A 27,864-nucleotide genomic window follows, 5' to 3' on the forward strand; every position below is an offset into this window, starting at 1 on the left:
GTTATGCCCAGTTGTGGGAACACATCCCCATTTTACAGATGAGGAAACCAAGGCACAGTTAACAAGGAATGGCCTTGGGGGTGCCTGGGTAGTTCAGTCACTTCAGCGTCCACTCTTGATCTCAGCTCAGGTCTTGATCTCAGGGTTGTGAATTCAAGTCCCGCATTGGGCGTGGAGCCTACTTAATTCAAAACAAAACAAAACAAAACAAAACAAAAAACAAAACAAAACAAAACAAAATAAGGAATGGCCTCAGGATTCAATCATGAGCAGGCTGGTTCCAGAGTGTGGGCTTACCCACTTATTAGACCCCCTGGTAGGTCCTATCAGGGAGTCCTGGGGGTAGTGGGGAGCCACTAGAGAATTTTGGTAGGTAAGGAATAAGACTTAGTTTGCTTTTCATGCTGGCTGTAGGGGGGGCAGCCTGACGGCAAGGTGACACTGGTCATGTGGAGGCTATCACCATGGTCCCACCACGGTCCCAGGATGGCAGTGGGGGGGTAGAAAGAAGACAGATATTAGGACATTTGAGGGACATTAAGGAAGTAGCCTGAAGGGTCTTGGTGACCAATTTCGTGTCAGAGCTGCGGGGGGAGCAGAGAATGGGGAAGCAGAGTTGGGAGAGGGTAGGACCATGTGGGGCATCTGAAGGGAGAAATCTGTAGGCCCCTGGCCTGCCCTCTGGTCTTGACCTGGGAGAAGGCTCCACACCCTCAGACCTGTACATAAAAAAGAGCCACCCCCAGATTTCTCTGCCCCATCTTTCCTGGAGAGCCTGGGGATGTGTGAGGCCAGGAACCCCGAACTCTGGCTCCCTTCTGTTCAGGGACTAGGGGGCTCTGGACTCCATGGGGATGGCACTTTGCTATCCAGGATGCTGTTCTCTGCCATCCAACTTGGCATCCTGGCCCTTGTCCACGGGGCAGGACCAGGGAGCCTCACCCACCCTCTCTGGCTGCCTATTGCCCATCATGGGACAGGATGAAAACATCGCCTCCTCTCCCACACACACTTTGAGGCTTCAGGCTCACAAAGCTCTGTCTTCTACAGGATCTCATTTAATCCTCACAGCAACCTGGGAGCAGATCCTTATTACCCTGGCTGCACAACTGCAGGAGCCACCTCAGAGGTAAGGGGCTTGCCCTGGGTCACATAGCTTGTGCCTGGGCCACCCCTCTGCCAGGACTTTGGCTGCAAATTGTCAGCTCCTGCGGGGTCCACTTCCAGCCCCACTGGCTCTTGGTGGCCATCTTGGAGAGATGGAGGTCCCTTCACCCCCCAACTTAGGTTTCCGTGCAGAGCCCAGAATGGGGCTGAGAGAGGGGCATGGTTTGGAGTCACCAGGGCTCCCCTGGGAGAACACAGTCCAGCGTCAGTCCCAGCTAGGGAAACCAGGAAAGGAGGGGAACTAGGTGGGTGGGGGAGAGCTTCCCAAAGGGTGGGGGTGGAGTGGGACGTGTCTAGGCAGGCAAGTGGGGACAAAGAAGCTGCCAGGTGTGCAGCCAGCCCCAGCCGCCAGCCCAGATTCAAACGGGGCTGAGGCTGTGATTGGTGGCCCGGGTCCCTCGCCCCACCCCTTCTCTCTCACCTCCCAGGCAGCTGAGAAAGAGGGATGGGGTTGAGAAGGCCCCTCATCATGTAAGTCCTTAAGCAGGAAACCTGGCCTGGCTGGCGGTGAACTCAATTAACTACTTCTCCTACTCCAAGCCCTGCCAGGACCCTGTCTGGAATTCTGGCGCCACCATCAGACTGTGACTCTCCGAGCTGCCAGGTTTGGGTAGACCGGGCTTCAGGTCATCCACCCACCCCTCTTCTGGGGCGTCCTCCAGCCCGCGCCCTCCTCCAGTCCTGAGTGTCTCCTGTTTCCTGACTCCCTCTCCCAGTCCAGCCACGAGGCCCCGGCCAGGCTCCCGCGAGGAGCGGCTTCCTGTGCCCTACCCCATTTCCACGTGGGCAACCTGGCCCTCCCGTGCCCGGGAACCTTGCCCTCCGGGCCTCCCCGCCGGGCGCCGGCGAGGGCCCCGTGTTCGGGCCCTCGGGAACCCGCGCGCAGCTGGGCTGGGGCGGGGCTGGGGGCAGCGAAGTGCACAGGTTGTCTGGCTCCGCGGAGTGCCAGTCGAGGGGGGCTGGGCGGGAATCCGACTCCGGCCTGCGCCCCGCCCCTGGCGCAGATGGCGGGGGCGCAGGCGGGTCCCCGGCGGCCGAACAGGGCTCCGGTTTCGGGCGCGAGGGGCGTGGCGGGCGCGAGGGGCCCGCTGAGGCCGCGGCCAATGACCGCCCGGCCGGGACTCTCCCAGCCACCAATCACGGTCCGGCCTGGCCGCCCCCGCCCCGCCGCGTCCTTTGTTCCAGCTCTCCCGGTGCCCCCCCCCCCCCCCCGGCGCGGCCCCCGCAGCGGTGCTCCAGGCCTCCAGCCCTGCGACTTCCGGCCCGCGCGGACCGGGTCGTGTGCCTGCGCCCGTGTACTTGGTGTGTGCGCGCGCGTGTGTGCAGGGCCCACCCCCGCCCGCCCCCGGGACACTCCGTGCCGCCGCGGGGCACAGGCCTGCGGGTGGCCTTGCACGCGCGTGTGCCCGCAGCTGCCCCAGGGAAGCTCTTTTGAGAGGCTGAACTTTGGCCACGGGCAGGGGATACGCGTGAGCGCCGGGGCCCGGGCAGTGGTCCAGCTCAGGCTGCAACTTTCCTTACACGGCCCTGGTTTCCCTCACACTCTCACGCTTCCGTGCTTGCTGCCTCAGATACGTCCACCTGATGAACTCGAAGTCTTCTTTCCAGGCTTATCTTGGGGGTTGCTTTCTCTTCGACACCCTTGGGAGTCGCAGGTGCCTCTGGTGTCCCCCACTCACGCAGCACGTGGTCCCCTCTGGTCTGGGTTTCTGGCATCTGCAGCAGCCAGGCTCCGAGGGACTCAGACTCAGTAACCCCAAAGCCTGGCAGAGCCCGGTGCTCCATGCATGTCCACTCCAGGGACAGCAACAAGTTGTCATCCCAAATACTTCCATAGTCACACAACACCTTCAGGCCTAATCTTGGTTCCATTTGAGGCTGAGGCTTGTCATTTCAGGCCTGTTATAAGGATTAAAATAGCTAAAATCTTTGAAGAACAGAGTGACTGCCTATAAGGAGCCACCACACCCACTCAGGCAGGCCACTGCCCCTGCCATACCATGGACTTGCCCTCCCCGAGCCCTTGCCACTGACAAGTTTCCAAATCCGGTGGATACTTCTCCCCCACCTCCTCCCCTTCCCCCCACCTCCCTGCCACAGTGCCCTCCCTTGACCTCTGAGCCTTCTGTTCAGGACTCCATCCTCAATTCCCTTCTCCCCTTTTTCCATCTTCGGTGAGCTCATCCACCCCCACAGCTCTACCTGCCCTGGGGCAACCAGTCTCCCGGCTCCCCAGAAACCCCCACCTGGGTATCCCTCAAGCCTCTCAAACCCAATTTGTCTCAAACTCAAGGTCCTAATCCTAACACACCTGCTCCTATATTTGTATCACCGTTGCCAAGGCCAGAGACTTGGGCGTCATCCTTACCCCTCTTGCCCACCATCTACTGTGACCAAGTCTGTGCTTCCAGATCTGGCTGCCCTGCTGCCCTCGGGCCAGCACCTTGGCCCACGCCCTTCTACTTTTTGCCTATTCTCCTCATCAGCGTCCTTGCTCTCTGCCTCCACAGTCTACAGGGCTTGCTGCTTGCAAAGTTGTTTCTCCCACTGTCCTCAGTATCTAGTCCCAACTTCTGGTTATAACTGAGAGGGCCCTGCCATCTGGCCCTGTCTGCCTTCCCATCTCAGCCCTAGGCACCAGGCACACAGAATTACTTCAGTTGAAGCCCTTGACACAGGTTAGAACGTTGGGAGTCGGTCTGCATTCCCAGGGTCCCCTAATGGAAATGGTGCCAGGCAGTAGGACCATCAGAGGAACAGCTAAGTCTGGGAGGTGAACTGGCTCAGCAAACAGGCTCTGCAAACAGGCACACCTGGGTTTGGGTCTTGGCTCTGCACTTGCCCACTCTGTGACTTTGCTCTGTTTCTCATCCTCTCTGGCTCTTGTGTCATGTTCCAGATGAGCTTAATATTGCGTCTTTGAAGGGCTAGAGGAGAACTTAGGATCCAGGGCCAAGAGTGGCCAGGGGCTGCCTCCCCTCTCAGGTACTCCCCAGAGCCTCAGCATCTAAATCACCTGGAAGGAAAGGCAGGGCCTGAGATGGAAAAGCCATTTGGGAGGCATTGGGGAGGAGGGAAGGGGCAGGGGGGAGGGGAGGCCGACAAAAGAGACCAGCTGCTGTTTGCACACAAACCCCAAGTTGATAATGAGTGGAGGGGAGGGGGGCGGGGCGGGGAAATGTCTTGGCAGAAGCCTCTGCCAGCTGAAGTGTCTGCCCAGAACCATTGTGCCCCTCCCTCCACCCCCCCCTCTGGGCCTGCGCCACTCACACCCAGCGGTACATCTGCTCCTACGACTGCAGCAGGGGAGGGCAGGAAGGACCCAGTCCTGGTGATCTGGCCCCTTCAGCCCAAGGCTCAAATCCTCCCCCTCAGGCCACACACATCCTGAGAGCTGCCCCAGGGAAGCCCACAGGAAAGGCTGGAGCCTAATGGAGCCCAAGGGCGTCTGAGGACTTGGAGCAGGCCCAGACTCCCAGTCTCTGAGTGCCCGGTCAAAATGAAGGCCCTCGGAGAAGCTCTGAGGAACTGGTACTTTGGAGAAGAGTCCTCTACCCCTGGGGCCTACCCCACAGGAATAAGGGTGGGGGTGGGGGGAGGCCCGGGGGCTCACATCAGCCTCTTGGCCCCCAGAAAAGCCAGGAAGATCCCTGGGTGGCCCATAAGACAGGATGCAGATAAACAAGGAAGACCAGCCAGGACCCTGGGTGTCAGGAGTGGGAATTCCCACCACCCCTTGGTCACCCACGCCTGGACAGTGGTGGAAGAGCTTCCTCTCCTGTGGCCCCAGGGCCCTGTTCTATCTATGCCCATCCCTCCCGGCCCCCAGGGTCGGGCTGGCCTATTGGCGTCTTCCCTGGGCAAAGAGTCGCCCGTGCCCGCGGCCGCTCCTGCCGTGTGGGCTGTGGGTGCAGCTGACAGGAGGGTATGCTCCCGCTGCCTCGTGTGCTAGCCTAGCAACCGCTCCCAGGGGCAGGGAGAGGCAGCGCCAGGAGGGGATGGCAGCTCCAGTGCACTCCCCTCCGCCTGCTGCCTCCTCTTTTCCCTCGATGCTTGAGCTCCTGGCCAACACCTGCTCCAGAAGAGGGTCAGCCTTCCCCCAATTCTAAGGACAGAGGCCAGACCGTGGCAAACCGCACATCTCGGGCCTGGGGCTTCTGTGCTTTGCACAAGCAGCAGGGAGGAAACCTTCACCAAGTGGCCACAAGCCCTGGGCCAGAGGATAGTGGTGCGGACTGCCCTTCACTTTCCTTCTCAGCAGCTCACCTCTCCCTCTTTCCAGGCCAGAGTGGGATTGGGTGCAGTGGGAGGGAAGAGAGGGCAGGCCAAGGAGGCAGGAGAGCTGGTCAAAGGCTTGGAGACCAGGATGATAGGGGCCCAGGAGCAGAGTTTCACAGTGAGGAGGAACCATGGGGCTGGGTGACAGAGGGGCCTTGAATGCCAAGGTGACAGGGGTTTATCTGGAATCTGTTGGAGCCACCGAAGATGCTGAGCAAGGAACAAGATGGATAGGGCAGTGGAGAGGTCACGGTCACACACCAGTGAATGGTGGCCAGGTGTGTCTGGATGTGGGGCAGCTGTGGCCCTCAGTAGGGATAACACCAGGGGCCCTGGGGTCAGACAGGTCCGGGTTCCAGTCCAAACCTGGAGCCTCTCTGGGACTCAGCTCTCTCAGCTGTAATTTGGGGGCAACATGAGACCTCCCTGTGGGTCTGTTGGGAGGGTTGGATGATGGGATGCATGTAGGAACTCTCCGGAAAGTGTACTATTGTCACTAGTGGGGAAAAAGAGTGGTTGGAATGGAGGCTCTGGTTCCTGAGACAGAGGGCGGCCTCCACGTGGTCAGAGGGGCACACTGGTGACACTTCCCTTCCTGGTGCGTGTGGGCGCAGCAGCGGTGTATACAGCAAGAATGGCGGTGGGTTCCAGAGGGGTGATGGCTATGTAGCTGGAGTCTAGAATACGGGATGTGCCCTAAGCCCGAGCTCAGCCTGAGCGGGCATGTGGGTAGGCAAGAACAAGGGCTGTTGGAGCGGTGGCCTGCAGGGACACACCACTTGGAGGGTCTCCAGGGCTCCCATGTAAGGGCTGGATATAGGCAGGGTGGGACCAAGAAGCCAGCACCCCCACAGGGCTATAGACAGTGCAGGGGGCTTGCCATGAAAAGGCCACTGGAGTTTATTTTTTTTTTATTTTTTATTTTTTTTAAATATTTTATTTCTTTATTTGACAGAGACAGCCAGCGAGAGAGGGAACACAAGCAGGGGAAGTGGGAGAGGAAGAAGCAGGCTTCCAGCGGAAGAGCCTGACGTGGGGCTCGATCCCAGAACTCTGGGATCACACCCTGAGCCAAAGGCAGACGCTTAACGACTGCGCCACCCAGGCGCCCCAGGTCACTGGAGTTTAGAAAAAGTAAAGCGGTACTTCTCCCATCGGCAGTTGTGTGTGCCCACTGTGTCGAGCCCAAACGAGTGTGTGTTCAGGGAAGTGTTCCCTCAGCTTGATTTCACGAGTAGAGGACCGGCCTCGGCAGGGGGCTTCAGGAGTACCAGGCCCTCAGGCTGGAGAATGCCCACTTAAGACCCTGAGGCCAGGGCCGAGGAGGCCGGCCTGGTGCCACCCTGAGAGGGGACCAGGCTGGCTGGGGCCCAAGGCCTTACCCAGCCTACCCTCCCGGGCCCGGGCCACAGAGGAGGCATTGATGGCAAAAGAGGCGCCCCGAGGCTGCTGCAGCTGGCGCGGCGTGGGCCTCGCTGGGCCTCGCAGAGGGAGCAGTATGTTTCCTGCGGCACCCAGGCCTCCACCGGGCCCCAGGGCACAGCGTCTGAGCAGCTGCGGTCAGTGTGGGTGCCCTGTACATCCTTGTCCCCAGGAACTTCTGTGTAGCAACAACTCTGATCAGGGCCCACACACCCCCAGGAGGAAAAACCACGGGCCTTCCTTCCCAGGTAGGAGGCAGAGAGCTCCCCATCCACCCTCAAGCCCCACAGTGTCTCTGCCCTGGCCAGACTTCTTCAGGGACACTGTCCCCCCGACATACACAGCAGGCAGAATCGGGGCACCTGGGCCTGCCCCCCCCCCCCCCCGGCTTTTCCCCACTGGACTCCCAGTGAACCTTTTCTTTGGCGTGCCCTCACTTCCCTCTCTGATTCTCTGCTCTCTGTGCCCCGAGGCCTCTGCTCGGGCTTGCCTCCTCCATGGAGCATTCTGGGATTGCTCCAGGCCGAGTTACACCCTCACAGGCCTAAATCTCTGATATGGGTGTCATCTTATTCATCAGGCTAGAGCGTAACTGTTCACACACAAAGCTCCTCAGGGATGGAACTCAGCCCGAGATCCTCCTCTCTTTCTCCTCATAGGCACAGAATAAACATCAGAGTGGCCAGTGGCCAGCTCTGCCCCTCCCAGCCTCCCGCCGCTGCCCGCGTGAGCTGGCCGCCCCGGGGGACCACCTGACCGGGTTGTTTTCCGCTGAGCGGTCGCAGGCCCCGCAACTCTGCCGGCGAAAGCCCAGCTCCATTCACACTCCGCACACCCGGGGCCCAGGCGGACATGCGCATTTACACACACACACACAAACACACGTGCACACAGCCATGTGCACACTCAGACAGGCCCAGACTCAGACACACATCACAAATACAAACACAGACGTGCACGCGTACAAACGCTCACATTGATAGGCGCTCGCACAGACACAGATATGCACACGCATGCATGCCACACACAGGCACCCACAGACACACTCACAGACCCGTACAGAAGCTCGCACCCACGGGTAGCACGCTCCGCCAGGCCTCGGGGTCAGGAGGAGGAGCTGCGGATCCCTGCGGCCGCTGCCACCTCCTTCCTCCTGGAGCCACCAGGCCAGCAGAGGGCGCCCGAGGTCCCTTCCCTCCAGGACCAGCCGCCGCGGGAGGGGGAGCATGTGGTCGCCACCCTCCCTCCCAAGCCAGGTCCGCTTTGTTCCCCAGCCCCGGAGGAAGCCACTGCGCCTGGGGACCGCTTAGCCACAGAATCCTCGGGGCCCTGCTTGGTCTCGCTCCTCTTGGCCCTGGAGACGAGCTGGGGGGCCGTGGGGCACAGCACAGGGATGGCAGCCACCACAAGAAGGGAGAGCTCGCCCATCATCCAGGCCCAGTAGTCAGGACCATGCACCCCCCGGGGCCCTCACAGGCCTGCAGCTCTTCCCTTCTTCCCACTATCTGTCCAAGAGTTTGTTAACATGTTGTCTCCTGGGAGGGGGACCCTGACCCCTGAAATGGAGGCTAGGACTCCAAAAGCAAGCCCTTCAATCCTCCCCTTTCACCAGTGCTCAGCTCTTCTGGCCCTATTGAGCACACTGGTGAGGACTTTGATTCTGTAAAGACAGAAGTCTGAGGAATTCCCAACCCCCAATCCCAAAACCCAGAGTCCTGGAGCTGTGCAAAGCAGAGGTTACACCTGGGAGTCGTTGAAGACCTGCCTCTGCTGCCTATGAGTTAAAGGCCTTGGGCCAGTGATCCATGCCTCAGTTTTCTCATCTGTAAAATGGGTATCCTTAACAGTCACTGCCTTGCAGGTGTATGCAAGGACAAACAAGATAGCACACGCAGACCCCTGGTTTGGGGCTGTGCACCCGGTACGTGGAAGTTGGTGTTATCCCTGTTGTGATTACTGTGTGCTGAGCCCTTTCCTGGCTGAGCCTTTGAGTCAGCGTTTGGACCCCAGCAGAGAGCCACACAGTAGGTGCTCACTAAACCCTGGGGCATGAACACCATAGGGGTCAGCCTGGGAACGCCACACCTACACCATCAGCAAACAGCGTGCGTCAGGGAGAGCTGGGCAAGATGCCAGGCCTTGTTTTCCAAGTGGTTTGTTTCTCGGGGACTTGAATGTCTATTCCTGGTGGGGCCGAGCTCGCAGCCTGGCCTTGTGCCTTGGCTGAACGAGGTTCCTCTTCCTCCTTCTTCCAGGACAGGAGGACTCGGCTGGCCCTCCCAGTCCACTCCCTTCAACCTGATTCTTGGTTGTCCCACCATAATTAGGCTCTTTGGAGCTCAGGAGGAGGAGTCTGTGCCTCCTCTTCACCCCCCAGACTCAGGCTGGTCCAGGATGGGGGTCTCCCCATCGTTGGGGGCATTGCTGTCCCTCCTGAAGGCAGGTGGGGAGCCCTGGACAAGCCTGTGTCAGGGGTGGGCCCTCTTGTCCCCTGCGGCCCGGCCCCTTGCTTAGTGGTCAGCTGTGCATGGGGCTCAGCAGGGCCCAGGCAGGCTGCTCTTGTCATTAGCGGCCCGGCCTCACTCCAAGTGAATTAGCTAGTCCTCCGGGAGCTAGTGCTGAGGCCTGCAGGCTCCTGGCACTGGCCAGTGATTCATTCACCACAGCCTCACCCCCACCAGAGGCCAGTGGTGTCCCTGCCCCCAGACCACTGGCCTGGCTGGCGGCCGGGGAACAGGAGGCTGGTGCCCAGAGCAGCCCTGGCTGCCCGTCCATCTGCCCCCTATCATCCTATTAATCAGGCTGTTGCCTGCTCCCTCGGGTCGCGCTTGCCTCCATCCGCCCACCCCTTCCTCACGCAGGCCTGGTGGCCCTGGACCTGTGCCCAGCCCTGCTTCCGCCAACCTGGCCGCCCCGCCAGGCTCTGTCTCCCGTTCCCTTCATCCCCTGGGCCCCTTGAGTGACCCCAGGGAGGCTCCCTCATCCTCCTTCCCTCTCCCTCTTTGCCTTCCTGCCCCCCTCAACTGAAGCCCTGGGATTCACTTAACCAGTCTTGATGAAAAACAGAGGCTCTGCCCGTGCATAAGAAGTTCCCAGTAACTGCCTGGGGCTGGGCCCTGCCAGCCTCGGGCTGGTCTTGGCTTTAGGACTCACTTGGACGAGGAAGGCACCACCTTGGTCTCCACCACGAAAGCCCTGAGGAGCCCACACACATCTCTCCAATGCCACTCCATCCCTCATTCTCATTTACTTAACAGGAGATAGGTGTTCAGAAACAGGTGTTGATGAATGAACGAATGAATGCCCTTCCCCACAGCAAAGAGTGACTTCTGTTCATCAACTCGTGTGACTCACATCTTCTCCTATCTCTGGATTGAAAACTGTCCCATTGCCCCTACAGAGTGGAAAGCACCTCTGTTTCGTGGCCAGAAGACATGAATTCCGGCGCTGGCCTATTTCTCTGAGCTGTGCCTTTGAGTCTCTGAGCCAACAGGTCCTCTTGGTCATGTGGGGCCAACCCTCCCCTCCCCCCACCCAGGCTGGCTTTGAACCTTAGAAGCGTTTTATCTTGTGCAAGGAAAACAGGGCATAGAGATACCACCCAAATGGTAGCCACGAGAGGACTCCGCTCAAAGTGCTCTTCCTGGGGGGCCTCCCTGGCACATATGTGTGCCATTTGCCTGTATTGTTCTCTAAGCCTTGATGGTTGCTCTGTAATTGCTCTCACACGGCTTCGTCATAATAAATAGCATCTGCGGAGCAGTTCACAGTTTACAAACTGTAACTTTTTCCTCATCCCCTTCCCACCTTTACAAAAGGAAACTTGGAGGCTCAGAGAAGTTAATAGATTTCTCTAAGACCACACAGGAAGGGTGAGGCAGAGCTCACCTCTCTCCAGCCTATGGAGCCTGCTGGTCCCTAGCTCACTGTGTCCCTGGTTCCAGGCAGGGGAGGAGGGAGGCACGGGGTAGGAGCTCGGCAGGAGGCAGGGATGTTACCTGGGGTCCGATGGCTGATGGGGGGGGACACTTCTCAGGCAGGCTGGGCGCATGGGTGTCGGCGCAGGATTGTGAGATCATCTGTGCGTGCAAGTGTTTGGGTAGAGACAAGGTGATCCCCGAAGGGGGCTTTTGGAGGCATCATGTCTCTCAGGGTGGGATGTAGGACTAGGTTATTTCCATAATCACTTTCTGTTTTTATTTTATTGATTTATTATTTCTATTTAAGTAGGCTCCATGCCCAACGTGGGACTTGAACTCACGACCCTAAGATCAAGAGAGACATACTCTGCTGAGCCAGTCTGGTGCCCCCTCCCCTTCCGTTTTTAGGCTTAGGTGACTCAGAAACTTTCAGAAAAAGACGAGGCCAAATGAAATGCCTCCATTGGAACTGAAGTTCCATTATCAGCCAGATCAGCTGCATTATTAGCTGTTTGTTTGACTTGCTTATTTTGTTCGGTCAGAGCACTGAGACGTGAGGGAAGACATGGGCCTGTCCCAGAGGTGCAGTGAGGTGAGGATGGGGGATGGGGACAGCTCAGCAAGCAGCCACAGAGGGTCCGCTCTGCAGCTCTGATCCAGGAAAGTCAATGGGGCCCCGGGAGCTGTCAGCAGGGAAGGTCTGGATCCATCTGGAGCAGAGCTGCTCATCATCTTTGTCTTTTTTTTTTTTTTTTTTTTTTAAGATTTTTATTTATTAGAGAGAGAGAGCGTGTTCAGGAGGTACAGAAGGAGAAGCAGACTCCCCGCTGTGCAGGGAGCCAAACTCGGGGCTCAATCCCAGGATCCTGGGATCATGACCTGAGCTGAAGGCAGATGCTTAACTGACTGAGCCACCCAGGTGCCCCTGCTCATCGTCTTTGAAGTCCCAGCTCAGAGGATGCTTCCTCCGGGAAGCCCTCCATAACTGCTCAGACAGAGCTGATATCTGCTGTCTCCTCTGGTTCCCCCTGCTCTGGCCCTTGGATCTTCCTGACTGTGCCTGCCTCCCCTACTGGGTGGTAAGCAGGGCAGGGAGCCTCTGTGTGTGTGTGGGGGGGGATGTTCGTGCATGTATCTGCTTACATTTGGGAAGGTTAGAAAAATACAGAAAAGTACAAAGGAGAATGAGGCAAACACCCATGCACCTGCAGGGCCTGGCTTGGTGCCCCAGCCCCTAGATGGGAAGGAGGCTTCCATGACTGCCGCCAGCCCAGGCACACATGCTCAGGTCTGCACACGCATGAAAACACATGCATGGCCTGCACTCACTAGACATGTCACCCGACATGGATGTGGGGTACGTGTTCATGGTTGAACTTACAACACAGGTGCACACCCATCGTCTGGAGAGGGGCCTGTTCCAGAGAAGAGTGAAGCTGGGCCAAGGCCGGGTGTGGCCGCTGTGTGCCTGCCATGTGCCGGTCTGCCACGGCTGTCCCGGCCAGCGGCCGCTCCCACTCCGTGCTCCTGTGTGCATAGGCGAGGCGAGCTCCCTCATCTACCCAGAGCCCACGTGGGAGCCAGCAGGCTTGGGGCTTCCTGACCCTGTTTCCGGGGTTTCAGCCTGCAACACTTGGCTCTTTGCCAGCCTTTCATGCTGAGCCCTCTGCCAGACCAGCCCCCTGACCTCCAGCAGCAAGGACGTAGCAGGCAGTCCTGTCTGCCGGATGGCTTACACTCAGGGGTGGCCACGGTGAAAAGAGAGAGAACGAGGCCCCCCAGGAGGGGGACCAGAGGGCAGGGGTCAGTGCCTGAGGGCAGAGCTGGCTGACCTGAGAGCTGATACCACTAACCACCCTGCCACAGTTTCCCGAAAGGCTGCCACCATGAGCTTTGTACCCGGAGAAGGGAAATTGCCATCAAGTAATAACAATACAAGTTATCAGTATGTTGCAAGTCGTGGGTGCTCTGTCACTGGGATGGGAGCAAAATGACTGCTGCCCAGTGTCCCGGCAAAGCTCATCTGCCCCCGTATTCTGCAGAGTGGGTCAGCTCTCTCCACCTTGACCCCAGCTCAGCTCCCAGTCCATGTTGGCCCACCCGGGGCTTCAGTGGCTCAGCTGGACTCAGAGGTTCTAAGCCTCAGAGGGCGGCTGGGGCTGTAAAGAGGGTCCTTTCCGCATTTCACTGGGGATTTGTGAGCCCCTCGGGGTCTCGGGCTTCCCCCAGGGAGCCCACTCAGGGAGTGAGGGGGTGCTGGGCTGGATAGTCGCTCTTCCGGCCTGCCTTCGGGTTCTCTGAGGGACCAGCCCCGGCCCAGCCGTGGAATGTCCAGGTTGATGGTCCCAGGAAATGGGCAGGGAAGCTGTGTTCTGAGCTCCTGCAGCTCGTTTCTGGGGGTGTTTGGGGCCACACCTCCTTCAGGCTGAGAAGCATAGCAGCACTTGGGGGACACATTCCTGTCACTTGAGGTGAGAGCCAAATCTGAATTATTTGTGTAAATGCCATGAAGGGGGCATGGAGAGGCTGGTTTTTCACTCATCCTTAATGTGCTGAATTTTACCATCTCTTGGAAAGTCCCCCAAAGGACAAGAGATGGTAACAGGAAACAGAAGGTGGGGTGGAAGTGAAGAGTCAAGGAGGGGCAGAATCACCAAGTCACATTGGGGTAGGGATGCTGGGAAGGGCTGGGAAGGAGCCAGGGCAGGGGCAAAGGGAGGCCAGTGGTGCGCAGCTGGGGCAGAGCGGGACAACCCGTCTCTACCCCATCAGCACCCTTTGGGGGGGGCCTCCATTTCTTCTTCTGTAAAATGGGGCACCTCCCTGGATAGGGGTGAGGCCTACTTGGCATAACCTGTGAGAAAGTGCTTCAGGTATAAAAGGCTCTAGCTGTTTAGTTAATTATCACTTAATTAATTAATTTTTAAAAAATGTTTTTAAAAATTTATTTATTCGACAGGATAGAGACAGCCAGCGAGAGAGGGAACACAAGCAGGGGGAGTGGGAGAGGAAGAAGCAGGCTCATAGCGGAGGAGCCTGACGTGGGGCTCGATCCCATAACGCCGGGATCACGCCCTGAGCCGAAGGCAGAAGCTCAACCGCTGTGCCACCCAGGCGCCCCCACTTAATTAATTTAGACCTCGGTTCTAAAGTTTGTTGAAATGCCTAAAGACCAACAGAAAGAGAATCACGGAAGTTAGGCTAAGCGAAGAAAAGAGGGTAGCAAATATGAGGAAGCCAGGGGTAGGGTTCCTTCCATCAGCCTCAGGGGTTGTTCTGGAACTCAGAAGTGCCCTCAAGGTGGGTGCTGAGCTTCCCACAGCCCACAGACAGGGGAATGTGATTCGGTACCAGACAAGGAGGGTCTATAACGACAGAATGAAACACACTATTCAAGAGAAGTCTTAGGAGGTTGTTACTGATTCCCATTTTACAGGTGAGAAAACCGAGAATTGTTTTTTAATGATTTTTTATTATATTATGTTAGTCACCATACAGTACATCCCCGAGAAAACCGAGAATTGTTGACCCACTCTAAGCCACAGAGGTAGGTGGGGAGCCCTGATCCAATGGGCTCTTACCCTGCCCCTAGGGGGACAGGAGGGAGAGACCCGGAGTCTGCACTCCTAAGCATCAGGCCACACTGTCCTGCTGGTGCTGAGGCTAGAGAGAAGTTTGTCCTGTGGGTCGCTCTAAAAGGAACATTGTACAGTGTTGTACTTCCAGAGCCCAGAGTCAGGCCGTGGTGAACAGTAGCCTGGAGAAATGTTCAAGACAGATGTTACCAGTTGTCTACTGATCCCATGAAAAAACTCAATGGAACATCCTAGGAACACTTAGTTTCTAGTAGGCTGATTTTCTGGTGAGCCCTTGGCGGCAAACAGTTGCAAAATGCCCTTCCCCGCCCCCCCCCAGATCTCCAGACCACCCTGGAAAAAATCTTGCCCCACGACCAGATATCACCAATCTGGGGAGGACTTCTCTGCAATTCCTACAACCTGAGAGGCACCGGCCGGGCGACGAGGGCCTCAGTTGGTAAAAATAAACTCCTTACTGATCGACAGAGGAAGCCCCAGGATCCTGTCCCTGACGTTTGAGGAGGAGGGGTGGGCAGAGGCTGATGGCGGGAGGGGCGCTGAGGACCAGTGACTTTTCCCTCCTGGAGCTATGGGGCTGCACCTGCCAGCAGAGCTCTGGACCCTGGCCTGGTTCCAAATCCCAGCTCTGCCACTTACTTTGGGCCGCACCTACCTGTTCCATGACTCAGTTTCCCCTTTCATAAGGTGGGGATAACCGCAAGCCTCACGGGATTGAACAAGTTAATATGTCTAGAATTCAGAACAATGTCCGGCCCAGAGTTTGCTCAGTGAAGCAGGAGTTGCCGTTCTCATGTGGCCGCTCTCCTCTTGCACCTCCGATGTGCTGGGGCTATGACTATGGTCGCTTGCTGTGCCCCCAGTGGGGCGGGGCTGTGGGGTTCCAGTCATGCAACAAAGTGGAAGGGCACACTTGGAATGCCTCTGTTCAGTGGGGCAAGCCGGGTTTCTGAAGAGCCCCCCTTCCCGGTGCCCCTCTTGCCACACTTTCTCCTTCATGCGCTTGCCTGGCTGGATTCCACGTTGGAGCTGCCAAGACTCTCACTCCTGCTCTCGCCCTCACATCTTACCCTGATTTAAGCTCTTGCCGAGCCCTACCTGCTCCAGGGTATACCCCCTGACCACTCTGGTCTGCCCTGGTCTCTTGAGTTTTCAGAGCCGGTGTCAGCCAGGGCCCCAGTCATTCAGTGAGAGGGGGGTGGATGGCACGGGGCCCTGGCAGCCAGGGCTAAGGGGGCTCTATTCCTGGCCAGGAGTCACTCTGCTGGCAAATCAGCCTCCCGTTCTGGGTCCCAGTGCCTCCATCTGTAGAATGAGGCTCTTTTCCATCCTCTCCATCTGCGGGGGGCTGAGGGGTGGTTCTTGCCATAACTGCTTGAAATGTGTTCGATTTTTTTCTTCTCTGGCGCGGAGCAGGTGTCAGCATCCTGGGATGGGGGCTCAGTGGAATGTTGGGCCCAATTCCATTTGATTAAGAGCAATTGAACGGTCATTTCTTGAGGAAGTATAGCCAGATCTACAAGGCACAGAGCCATGCCGAGTGGGGGCCCAGAGAGACCGCCCTGCCACCACCAGCTCACAGTACGTGCAGGGCAGTGGGCACTTATGTGACTGTCTAGGTCCAGAGGTCCCCTCTTATTTTAGCCCAGATCATGGGAACAAGGTGGGGATGATACAAGGACTTGCTTAGAACCAGTGTCAGTCAAGCCTAGGAGCAGATCCTTGTGCACGCAACTCCTACTGGTGGCCCTGAGATGAAATGAACAGAGGCATTTTCGAGGGACTGCGGAAAGCAAGCATGGAGACCTCCACTGCTGCTAGAGCAGAGCCGCGCATGAGGCTGAGAGCTCTGGCTAACCAGAAGCCCGGGTTCTTGATTAAGGATGGTTCTTAATGCGTGCCCCTCCCTGCTTTGAGAGCTGCTGCGTTTCAGGTCGGCTCACTTTTTAACATTAATCATTAATTTCTAATTTCCCTCTTATCTTTTTCTGCAGGTATTCAGAACACATTTTACTTTCTATCAGGAACGTCCCTGAAACCAAATTCAGCCTTTATAATAGTGGTGACTTCTGAAGAACATTCAGGAATACATTTTATCATCCTGAAAAAATCGATTGAGGTAGACCTCCAACAGATCACAGACAGGCCCAAGACTGATTACCACCAAGGTGAGAAATACCCTGGGGGTCTCAAAACCACGTCTAGGCCAAGGACTTTGCAACTCAGAGTGCTGTGGCCCTGTGAACAGCCCAAGAGCAGGGACAGGCAGCCATGCTGTTTTCTCCCTGGGAGCTGGGCCATATTCTGTCTAGCAAGTGGGAAGACAGAGACCTTGCCAGGAGCCGAGTGGACAGGTAGGTGTCTGGCTGATGCTTTTGAGGTGACACTCTAAAAATGCCTCAGTGCCAAAAGATGGCATAACTTGGCAAATCTGCTAAGAGCCAGTGAATGGTCACAGTGTAAGGCCTAGCTGTAAGGCCTAGCCCCAACATAGCCGTCGAGAGCATGCTGCAGCTGGGGAAAGCACTGGGCTGGCTCTTGGTTCGTGTATGTGAACTCTTTCCTCTCAGGCTTCATTTTATTTTATTTTGTTGATTTATTTGAGGGAGTTTGCGAGAGTGTGAGAGTGGGGGTGGGGCAGAGGCAGAGGAGCAGAGAGAGAATCTTAAGCAGGCTCCACGCTCAGCGTGGACACAACCCGACACAGGGCTCGATCTCAAGACTCTGCGATCACGAACTGAGCCCAAATCAAGAGCTTGTTGCTTAACCATCTGAGCCACCCAGGAGCCCCTCCTCTCAGGTTTTAAATGCGTGAGGAGCTCACATTTGCCTGGGAAAGGGACTGCTACCTTCTCTTCTCTGGGAAGGTTTGGGTTTTGGGGTAAGGCTTCGTCCTGCTTTGAGATTTTCCTACAAGATTGTCCAAGTGAGATCCTTGCTTTTTCTCCCCTGTGAGATTCGCAGAAAACCTCTTGGAGGAGAGAGTATTTTTGAAAGGAGCCTAAGAAATCTCCCCCTGTTCTAGAGACCCTGGCTCCCACCTGGATCTAGAAACAGTCACGACTGTCAGCTCATGGCAGCCTTCACGGCACGTGGCAGCTGAGAGCCCTCCGGGAGGGTGTGGGAGGTCCTGATCCCGGCGCTGCCTGCTTGCTCTGTGATCTTTGCTAAGCCCCTCAATCCTTCTGCCCTGCCATGTGCAAGCCAAATGCTCCCAGCATCACCCTGGCTTCTCCACGGCAAAGACAAGCAGAATCCAAGTGGGACGCTGTTTTTGGATCAAGGGCCACAGGACCCTTCTTGGCGGTGGTTACAGATTTCTTCAGAAATGCTATTCTTACCAGCTTGTGAAGAAGGACTGGACCAGTGTGACCAATGTGCCCAGGGTGCCTGGGAGTTTCCTGCTTGTAGCACTAAGAGTTCTATGTCCTGCAGCTACCGGGACAGTTGGTCGCCCTGTCCGTACTCCCCTTTGGTGTGAGAGAGTGAGCAAATTCTGGCTGGTGGTGTGTCCTCCCCATCTTACACCTTCTCCCCCCAAATAGGACTGCAGGTGGCTTCTCTGCTGGGGTGAAGGAAAGACCCATTTGAGATTAACAGAAAAGAGGAAAGCAGACACCTCAAGATGTCGAAGAGCCTGCCTCTCCCCAACTTCAAGCTTACCTGGCGTGGGACTTCTGGCCTCGCAGGGGGTGCACAGACCCTCCTCTAGGGCCCACTGGAGGCCCCTATCCTACTAGGTTCCCGTGTGGCTCCAGGTGGCAAGAAGGGACAGGAGTGGAGATGACCAGTTCAAGGTCTCCTCATGTCACATAGAGGTGTTTAAACCCTTCCTTGGCTGCTCTGCCCGCACAGGCCTTCACGGTCACGGCCACTGATGTGCTCCCCCACTCAGCACCTTCACCTGCCAGCGGGATGCTGGGCCCACGCGCTCACACACAGTAACCAGAGCTTAAGCAAAACACCCACGGAGCTTGAGCTCTGCAGCTAGGCGTGCACACACATGGATGCTGGGAAGCGGGGCTGGGAAACAGCAGGGGCAGGCAGAAGATTCCTAGAGACACCACAGGGGGCACATGCATGGGGGGTCCAGCACTGGTGCCATGGCACGAGCGTGCTTGGGAGGCGGCGGTGGCCATGGACACAGCACCCACACCTCCCCCAGCCTCCTTATCTAGTCTCCAACCAGAGCTCCGGGTTGGCATCAGTCTGGGGGCAAGCCCTGAACGTCAGGAGATGTCCCCCACTCTCTCTCTGCCAGGCAGGAGCCTCTTGGGGCTGCCAGACCTGTGTAGGTACCAGGGCCTTCTGGCACAGCTCCTCAGGAGAACGGGCAGGCCCGGACGTGCTGCACAAGGGAGCAGGCGTGTGGGGGGGTGGCTCTTACACAATCCCATCCGGCCTCGGCAAGGCGGGAGAGTTGAAAGGCCCCTGGCAGCTCCCCAGGCCCTTATGCCCAGGCAAGGAAACCACAGCCTGAAATGCCTGGGTTTCTGAAGGGCGGGAAGGCGGGATTTTTTGAGGCCTGCTCCACTCAGGCTGCCTCTCAGACTCTGTCATTCCTCTGAGGCCAGAGGGGCTGCCAAGCATGTCAGGCACCGAATCACAGGCTTCCAGAAACTCAGCTAGGCTGGTGCCCTCATTTCCCACTGAATATGGGAAAAATTTGTTGAAGATTTGCCCAGATACCTGCAAACACTGAAACCAACCCACTGAGGTTACAGAGAGCAGCTGGAAAATGGGGTCCCAAGAACAGTGATGATGTTCCTGGATGTGCCAGACACTATTTCAAGCACTTCCTGAATATTAACCAGTTCGGTTCCCACCATTACCCTGGAGGGTAGGCCCTGTCATTGTCATTTCCATCCTTTAGAGGTGCGGAAATAACTTGCCCAGGTCAACAAGGCTAGTGTGTGGCATGACTGGGATATGAACCCAAGCAGCTTTACCAGCATTTATATCCTTTTTGGTCTTTTGGGAATCAAGCAGAATTGTGAGACAACCAATTAGGAATACACTGGAAATGGCTTAGGAGCAAGGGTTGCAAACTTTAAATGCCTATAGGGCCAGGCAGGTGAAATAAATGTGTGACTCAGGCCTGGTGGGGAGAGGTCTGTGGTCTCAACTGGAGAATGTGTAGGCAACCCAGAGATGTCCCTATACAAATTCCTTAAAATAAAACTTGCCTGGAGGCCATTTGCCACAACCCCCCCCCAACCCCCCAAAACACACCCCCAATCATAGAGCAGCTCTAACATAAGCCTACTGCACCCGGACATGTGCCAGGAAATGTGGCCTAACAGGGCATACCAGCTTGTCTTGGGGGTTTGAAAGAACACAGAAGCAGCAAAGGACAGAGATGCATTGGTGAGTGGAAGTGACAGAGGACAGGAAGAACAATCGATTTAGAAACAGCAAAGATGATGTGAGTTGCCTGTTCCTGGAGAAAGGAGGCTCTTGGTAGCCTAAAGAACTCCACCACTTATAAGCCCAAGAAGGTCCAGGGAGGCCACTTCTGCTCCAGGACTCATCTAACAAGACAGGATCCTCCATTTTAGGATTTTAGTCCCAGCCTGGTCACTGATTCACTTGGTTATTTCAAGTTCCTTGCTATAATCCCTTGGTCTGCTTTTTTGACTTGTTACAAGTAAAGTGATAGCATATTAGAGGTTGAACGTACAAATTTGCTGATTTTCAATTGGTTTTGACCTACAAAAACATCAGTTTCATATGATTCAACCCTATAATTGTCCTGTCTACCTTTCAAGGTGCAGAGGATAAATGAAAATGTTTGAAGCGTGAGCCAAAGATTCACTGCCATGTACACAGCAGGCACCCAGTGAATGCTTGGTAAATGTAAATACTGGTTCCAGAACCAGGTGGGCATGAGCCTTCCTTACCGCTTCTAGCAAAGCCAACTGCCTGGGGACAGGGTCAGGCAAAGCAGCTCTTCGAGGGAAATTCACGTTCACCCAGCGCCTCCCGGCTGTTTGCTCCAGTGCGTGTCGTGTCCCCCCCCCCCCCCCCCCCCCCCCCCCCGGTCCAGGCCAGAATCCAGAAGTCATGTCCAGTTTTCAGCTTGGACACAGAGACAACTGCCCAAAGCCACCATCCGGGGAGGAAAGAAGCCTCAATCGCTTAGATGTGGCACAGACCAAGGTCTCGGGGTATCGGTATCCGGGTTTTGTGGACTGAACAATCCCTTCTAGGGTAACTGGAACTTAATGGATGCACCGCAGGTAGAAGGCGCTGTCATGCCTCATTTCCTATGCGCACAATCCCTCCACTTCTCTTAAGGCTGTGGCACAAAGGAGGGGGGTCACAGTGGCAGCGGCCAAAGAGCCCTTTCCTCCTTTGGGGCGAAAGGCGGCCCCAGGTCTGCGCCGCAATAAAGGCCACCAGCCGGGTGAAGGAGGGGACCGAACAAAGAGTTGGGACGCGTGGTCCTCGGGGACACCATTGTGAGTCCCTTGGATTGGCGCGCGCCCACCCTGGGGAAAATTCCACTTCCAGCCATTGGGGTACCTGGGGGCAGGACTGAGACCGGCGGGCGCCCCCTCCGCTGCCGCATACCGCGGACGGGATGGCGACCGCCAAGCAACAGGAGGTGGCGCGGCTCTCCCGCCCTGTCCAACACCTGTCCTACGTTTCTCCCGGCCAAAGGACAGGGAGCCTGGGCTTCTCTTTTCCCAGAGGACAAGTCGCTCGGGAAAGCCCCAACGGCCAGACTGACAGATGTGAACCAGGATGCGGGCCTGACGCGTGCGGGACAGGGGAAGTGGGGAGGGGGCCCAGACCCAGGTGGCGCCCCGGCACTCCGTGCCTCCTCCAGGCCGGGAAGGGGAGTCCGGGGCCAGAGGAGGCAGTTGGCGAGTGCGTGGTAAGCTCAGCAAAGGGAGTCTCGGGGTGGGAATGGGGTCAGCGAGCCCCTGACCTAAGAGAACCAAGAAGGGCGACTCGGTCTCTCCTCCCGTTCCTCACTTAAGTTCTACTGGACTTGGCATCCGTCCCTCCTCCACGACTTCAGACTCCGGGTTTTCTCCATTCCCAGGTCCGCGGCCCCAAGAGACAGACAGCGGAACCTGCCAATGGCAGGACGCAAAGCGTCAACTTTGTGTTCGCCCGCCACTCTCAGCCAGTGCGCGCCCGTTTCTCCAGAGTCCCGCCTTCCGTGTCGGGCGCCCCCTTCTGGCAACACGGGGATGAACCCTATCTGTCGCCATGTTGAGTGCGGCACGGTTATTTTTTTTTTTTTCTGGAACATTTTCCCACCTATTCTGATTTTTCTTCTCACACAGCTGGTTTCTTAGTTCGACAGTCAAGTGCGGTGACGATAAAGAGGCTGTAACCTGTGGTCTTCGGATTGTGTGCGTGATCCGATCGCCACGTCACGCCACGCTTGCCGAGCCCAACGCCATCTTGAGTGTGGCGCCTTGATGGTTCCCTTCTCCGGGCTCCGCGTGGTTCTCTAAATGGCGCCCCAAACTTCAAGGAGTTCCCAAGGACTAGACCAAGTGGTCTAAGAGGGCGATTATTTCCCCCAGTAAACTCTCAGTGTATAAGTTCATGTGCCCCTCGCAGCCCCTTAAGTGGGGTGAGAGAGGGTGGACTCGATGGCCGGGCTCTAGAGGAGGCTCCCCGAGGCTGTCGCGACGGCAGTGACCGCTCGGGGCAGGCGCTGTCCAACGGCCTGGAGTGCGGAGACTGCTGCGTGGTGCGACGCTCGTGGGCTGTCCCGTTCGAAGGCAGGAGCCCGCACCAGCCCACGAGTACCCTCGAAGCATGAATCTCAGAGTGTGTGTGTGTGCTTGGCACGGAGCCCGCTTTTCGGCTAGCTCAGGCGGCCAACGCCGGGGCTAGTGGTGGGCAACGGGGTCACCTCTTCAAAGACCCGGGGCACCTGGGGTTGGGCAAAGGGTGTGGACGAGGTAGAGACGGGGCGTCCCTTGAGCGCGGGTCTCGGCCTCGCGCCCTCACTGCTCGTCGCAGGGCTTCCACCCAGTTGCACTGGGACAATTCTCGGTCGAAGGTGCCCCGGCGCGGGGGGCGGGCACCTCCCCGGGTACTGCACAGGGCACCGCCCCGGGCGAGCGCAGCCCAGCACCCGGCCTTCCCCTCCCCCCTCGCTGGCAGCCGTCGTGCGCGCCGGCCATCGCCTCCTCTTCCCTCCCCCTCCTTCCGAGCAGCAGCGGGGAGGGGAGGACGGGGGGCTGGGCGGGCGGCTGGGCGGGCGGCTTTGCCGCGCTTTGGCTTTCTGCGTCAGCAGCCCCAGCAAAACAGCGACGGGAGCGCGCGCCCAGAGCGCGCTGTGCGCCCCTCCCCCGCGGCGCCGGCGCCGCCGAGACCCGGCAAACCAAGGCCCTGAATGACAGTGCGGTCGGCGACTGCGCAGCGCGGGACGCACCAAGGCACTGCCGCTTTAAGCACGCTTGCCCATTGTTCGGAATCGAGCCAATGAGCGAGCGCCCGCTCCCTGCGCTCAGCCAATAGTATTCGGGCAGAGGAGGCCGAGCGCCGCCCACTAATCTATATTAAAGGTTCTGGCGCCGCGTGAGTTCCCCACTGGCTGCTCTGAAAAGCCATCTTTGCATTGTTCCCGTGTCCGGCTTCCCGTTCGCCGCAACCACCTCCGCCGCGCGCCTCCTCCGCCACCGCGGACTCCGGCAGCTTTCTCGCCAGAGTCCTCGAACTCTTGCTTTCTTTTTAATCCGCTGCATCGGATCACCGGCGTGCCCCATCATGTCAGACGCAGCCGTGGACACCAGCTCCGAGATCACCACCAAGGTGAGGTTGGACGCCGCCCGCCCCTTCGGGGTCCGCGCGCTCCTGCCGCCGGACCGGTGTTTGGCGCGCGCGCGGCGGCTGGGCTGTCCCAAGCCCGCTGTCTCTTCCTCCCGCGGAGAGACCTCTCGCCCCTGGCCTAGGACCCCAGGCAACCCACTCTTTTGTGTGCGGGGGAGGGGGCGGGAAGCACGGCGGCAGGCGTGATGCCCGTCGGGGAGTGGGCTGGGCGCCCTCGGTGCCCTGGGGGGCGGGCGCGGGGCCTGAGGGGTCGGGTGGAAGCTGTTCCACAGCTCCTGAAACTTGTTTGTGAGTCGTCTGAACGGTGGCGGGAGAAGAGGGGCCGGGTTGGGGGTCGTCAGTTCGCAGGGCGCACGGAAATAACTTTGAAACTCGAGCGCGTTTGGAATCGGAAGTGCTGGGGGGGGCGCGTGTGCGGGCGCGGACCGGCTGCGGGAAGTGGCGGCTCCGCAACGAGCGCCCGCCGGCGGCGCTGCTCTTTGTTCCGAGCCGGGCCGCCTCGTTTCGCGCCTTGCGGTGGGTCCGAGGTGGTTTATCTGGACTAAGCTCTGATAAGGCGGAGTGAGGCAGCGGGTCGGCCGACCGCGACGTCGATTGTCTCCGTGGAGGTGTGAAGGTCTCCTCCGCCCCGGGTGCCCTCAGGGAGGGCGGGGGTAGGCGTCCTCCGGGGAGAGTGCGCTCGGAGCAGCCGCCCAGCTTCAATAATTGACCAGCGGTGCCGGGTTTGGCTGTGGAGGAGGCGAGCCCACGCGCCGTTGGGAGGAAACGGAAAGTGAAGGAACGGCGCGCCGGGGCGACGATGGGCGCCCCCCGCGGGTGCCCGGGAGTACCGTGTGCGCGGCCGCTTCGGAGGCGACGCGGACGAACAAAAGCTATGGCAGCGGCTGATCGGTTGCACGGTCGAGCCGGGCGCCGGGGGTTGTCGGGGCTTGGTGCTGCGGGTTCACTGCCCTCGGTTTTGAGCTCCTGCGCGTTTGGCGCAGCTCGGGTTTTGCGCGCCGGGTCATTCCCGCGGCCCGCGCGGGGAGCGTCTCGTCTCCGCCCTCGGCGGGAGCGCGGCACTTTAAGGCAGGTCTGCTTTTTTACCTAAGGCTCTGGTCCGTGCCCCTCTAGTGCCCCGCTAGGGACTGGCAGGAGTCACCTTGGTGTCTCCTTAACCTCTGTGCCCCTGGCGTCACCTCTGGCTTTCTCCCAGGGGTGACTCCCCCGGCGGAATGGAGCTTGCGACTGGGATCTCCGCAAGGGATCCAGCCGGCCCCCTCTGGGCCCAGCCCGGGAACTAGTTGGGTGGGGGAAGGGTCGGCCCTCCCCCGTGCGGACGTCCGTGTTCGTTTTCCTCCAAGGTGATTTTCCGCCGGGAGCAATAAATAGCCCCGTGGAGCGCGTCCCCGACGGCCTCGGGCTGCGGGACCGTGAAAGCCCCGTGGACTTCGGGGCGGCCTCCCGCGGGACTCTGCCCGCCAAATGCAGAGAGGCAGGCCCGCGTATCGATGCCGGCGGTGGGGGCGTCAAGAGGCCGGGAAAGACCCGCGCGCAGCTCGCGCGGCGGTGGGGCCAGCGCAGCCCGCAGGCTAGGGGTCTCCAGGGTCAGGGGCGCAATCGGCGGCCCTGGGCCACGTGCTCCGCGCGCGCGGTGCGTGCCGAGGCCCGCGCGCAAAGCCCGCCGGGCGGGGGCTGCGCGCCTGCGCGCAGCGTTCTCCCCGCCCCCCACCCGCTCCCCGGGGCTTCGGCCGCCAGGGGGCGGGAGCGGGCGGTGCCGGGGTTTGCGGCCCGCCGGCCGGTGGTAATAGGGCCGACAGGTGCCCGGGGGCCGCTCACTGGACGGAGTCCGAGCTGCGCCCGGCCCGACTGCCTGTTTGTGTTGGCGGTCGGATCGGCAGGGCCAGGTGGAAAAAGTTACGGGGCTTCGGGGCGCCTGCGGCGGCGTTGCCCTTTGGAAAGCGGACTAGGTCCGCTCCTCGAGGTGCGGTCTGACGGGCCCTGAGAGCCGCCGCGCGCGCCGCGAGACGTCAGGAGGGAGATGGAGCGCACTGGGCGGCGCGTTTCTGAACAAGGGTCGAGTGCCTTAAGCCCGGGCGTGTTTCCCGGCGAGGATCAGCGACTTCCTGGGACAGCTGTCACATACAGGGATTGGTGGGCTTGGGTTTTTTCAGAGACCTGGGCTGCCGTGGTTCTGGTGCTTAGCTCGGCTGTGAGGACTTGAGACAGCCCCTTCAGTTTTGCCTGTTAGCTCCCTCCCATTCCCTTCCCGGGCTAGCCCGCCCACGGGAGCTGTCCCGCAGTGCCCGGGCCTCCCTCCCTTACCTTATTTATTTATGGCACATACCTGCTGTCTTCCAAGAAGGATTTGTGATAGGCGGAGCTCCCTCTGGTTGGAAACCAGCCTGTGATGGGTGTGCGAGTGAAGTGTTCCCGGGCTCGTCTGCCCGGCCAGACGGGTTTAAGGCCCTGGTGCCACATGGCTTTTGCCCTAAGAAATATGAGTGAAGGGACAGTCGAACAACTGCAGGGGCTCTTTTGGTGTGTTTCTTAAGGGTTGAGAAATCGGAGGAAACACTGACCACAGACACGCTGGGTATCCTGTGTCCCCTCCTTCCCGTGTTTCCAAGTGTAACAGGGGGCTGTTAGGACATCCAGATCCGCGCTGCATTCATACCCTTGGGTCCTGGGCCTCTTTGCCAGCCCAGGGTTTCTCAAAAGACTTACTGGTTCCCTCTTAACTTTTTGAAGGACTTAAAGGAGAAGAAGGAAGTTGTGGAGGAGGCAGAGAATGGAAGAGACGCTCCTGCTAATGGGAACGCTGTGAGTGTCCACCTTGCCCATGATGCTTCCCTGCTCCTGGCCAGGGAGTTCTCTCACTCCAGCTTGGGCTTAGTCTGGGGTGAGGGAGGAGGCTGAGCCCTTGGGTAGTTCCTGCGTCACGGTCTCCTGGTGGAGCTTTAGGAAGAGGAGCTGAGATCTTTTGCCTGGTCTGCGGGCTGCAGATGAATTGTGTGGGGCCTGGGGGAAGGGATGGGGCAGGGGTGGTGATCCGTTCTCACTAACAACCTGGTATGTTTTCTGTTGAGGAGAATGAGGAAAATGGGGAGCAGGAGGCCGACAATGAAGTAGATGAAGAAGAGGAAGAAGGGGGGGAGGAAGAGGAGGAGGAGGAGGAAGGCGACGGTGAGTAGCCTTGTTTGTCTCCCCTTTTAGGGGGTTCCTTTCCCTGGCCTGTCTAGCAAAGGGCAGGAATTGGGGGTTCCTGGGGTTGGAGACCAGTGGACCATCTGCAGCTGGGTTTATACTGTGGGGCTAGGACTTTTCTGGTTTTAGGCTAGTGAAGTGAAGCTATGCGCCACACACCCAGGCTCCCACTGGTGCGTCCCACACACTGATGTGTTGCTCTTTCCTCGCCTGGAGACAAGTCCCTGCATGGGTGGCAAGGCGCCCTGACTGCCTCGTTTGTCAGGCAGCAGAGATCAGGGATGATATTCCTCTTCCCTGGAGAATCTGTCACTGGGAGGTCCCCTGAGGAGCTGTGGTGTTCTGTTGAGTCCCCACCCCACCCTAGTTCAGGCTGTCACTGGGTGGGTAGATTCCACCAAGATTCTTCCTGGTTGGTTGAGGGAAGGCAGCGTGGTTTACCCTGGGGTTTGCTTCTGCAGGTGAGGAAGAGGATGGAGATGAAGATGAGGAGGCCGAGGCAGCTACGGGCAAACGGGCAGCTGAAGATGATGAGGTGGGTTCTCGCTTGGGTAGGGGTTGGGATCCAAGGCACGATAGCCAGAGGGGCTGATTTTGGTGGTGTGGCCCTGAAAGGCTTCCTTATCTTGGGCAGGAACAGGAAGGAATCTAGGCCTGCCTTCCCAGAGCTCTGGAAGCCTCTGGAGCAGCCAGTGCCTGGCCCTTGCCTCTGCCCGCAGATGTGGGGATGGGCCCCGTGGACTGCAGGGGCCCTGACCATCTTTCTCTGTGCAGGATGACGACGTCGACACCAAGAAGCAGAAGACTGATGAGGATGACTAGACAGCAAAAAAGGAAAAGTTAAACTTAACAAAAAAAAAAAAAGGCCACCGTGACCTATTCACCCTCCACTTCCCGTCTCAGAATCTAAACGTGGTCACCTTCGAGTAGAGAGTCCCGCCCGCCTGCCCAACGCGGGCAGCGCCACCCGCAGATGACACACGCTCTCCGCCACCCAACCAAAACCACAACGTGAATTTGCAACAGGGGAGGAAAAAAGAACCAAAACTTCCAAGGCCCTGCTTTTTTTCTTAAAAGTACTTTAAAAAGGAAAATTTGTTTGTATTTTTTATTTACATTTTATATTTTTGTACATATTGTTAGGGGTCAGCCATTTTTAATGATCTCGGATGACCAAACCAGCCTTCGGAGCGTTCTCTGTCCTACTTCTGACTTTACTTGTGGTGTGACCATGTTCATTATAATCTCAAAGGAGAAAAAAAACCTTGTAAAAAAAGCAAAAACAACAACAAAAAAACAATCTTATTCCGAGCATTCCAGTAACTTTTTTTGTGTATGTACTTAGCTGTACTATAAGTAGTTGGTTTGTATGAGATGGTTAAAAAGGCCAAAGATAAAAGGTTTCTTTTTTTCCTTTTTTGTCTATGAAGTTGCTGTTTATTTTTTTTGGCCTGTTTGATGTATGTGTGAAACAATGTTGTCCAACAATAAAC

At 58.0% G+C, this 27,864-nt stretch overlaps 1 protein-coding gene across 2 annotated transcripts; it reads left to right on the forward strand.

Annotated features, from left to right (window-relative positions):
- The first annotated feature begins 22,945 nt into the window (after nucleotides 1–22,945).
- Nucleotides 22,946–27,491, forward strand: PTMA (prothymosin alpha). Of its 2 annotated transcripts, none has more exons than XM_045794129.2 (5): nucleotides 22,946–23,167; nucleotides 25,916–25,987; nucleotides 26,257–26,350; nucleotides 26,833–26,906; nucleotides 27,146–27,491. In XM_045794129.2, exons 1-5 carry the CDS (start codon nucleotides 23,123–23,125, stop codon nucleotides 27,191–27,193), a joined length of 333 nt encoding a protein of 110 aa, XP_045650085.1. In that variant the 5' UTR covers nucleotides 22,946–23,122; the 3' UTR covers nucleotides 27,194–27,491. The 2 variants fall into 2 exon arrangements, with proteins under 2 accessions (XP_045650085.1, XP_045650084.1); XM_045794128.2 differs by having other exon boundaries at nucleotides 22,947–23,167; nucleotides 26,254–26,350.
- Nucleotides 27,492–27,864: the final 373 nt, after the last annotated feature.

The sequence above is a fragment of the Ursus americanus genome, chromosome 1 (assembly GCF_024610735.1).
Source record: "Ursus americanus isolate L20-20 chromosome 1, mUrsAme1.1.p, whole genome shotgun sequence".
Lineage (NCBI taxonomy): Eukaryota > Metazoa > Chordata > Mammalia > Carnivora > Ursidae > Ursus > Ursus americanus.

Excerpts from the sequence above, each read along its gene's own strand:
- PTMA (XM_045794128.2), top strand. The coding sequence starts at position 23,123 with ATGTCAGACGCAGCCGTGGACACCAGCTCCGAGATCACCACCAAG. Across the intron at positions 23,168-25,915 it reads GCTCCGAGATCACCACCAAG|GACTTAAAGGAGAAGAAGGA; the intron begins GTGAGGTTGGAC and ends AACTTTTTGAAG. Across the intron at positions 26,907-27,145 it reads GGGCAGCTGAAGATGATGAG|GATGACGACGTCGACACCAA; the intron begins GTGGGTTCTCGC and ends TTCTCTGTGCAG.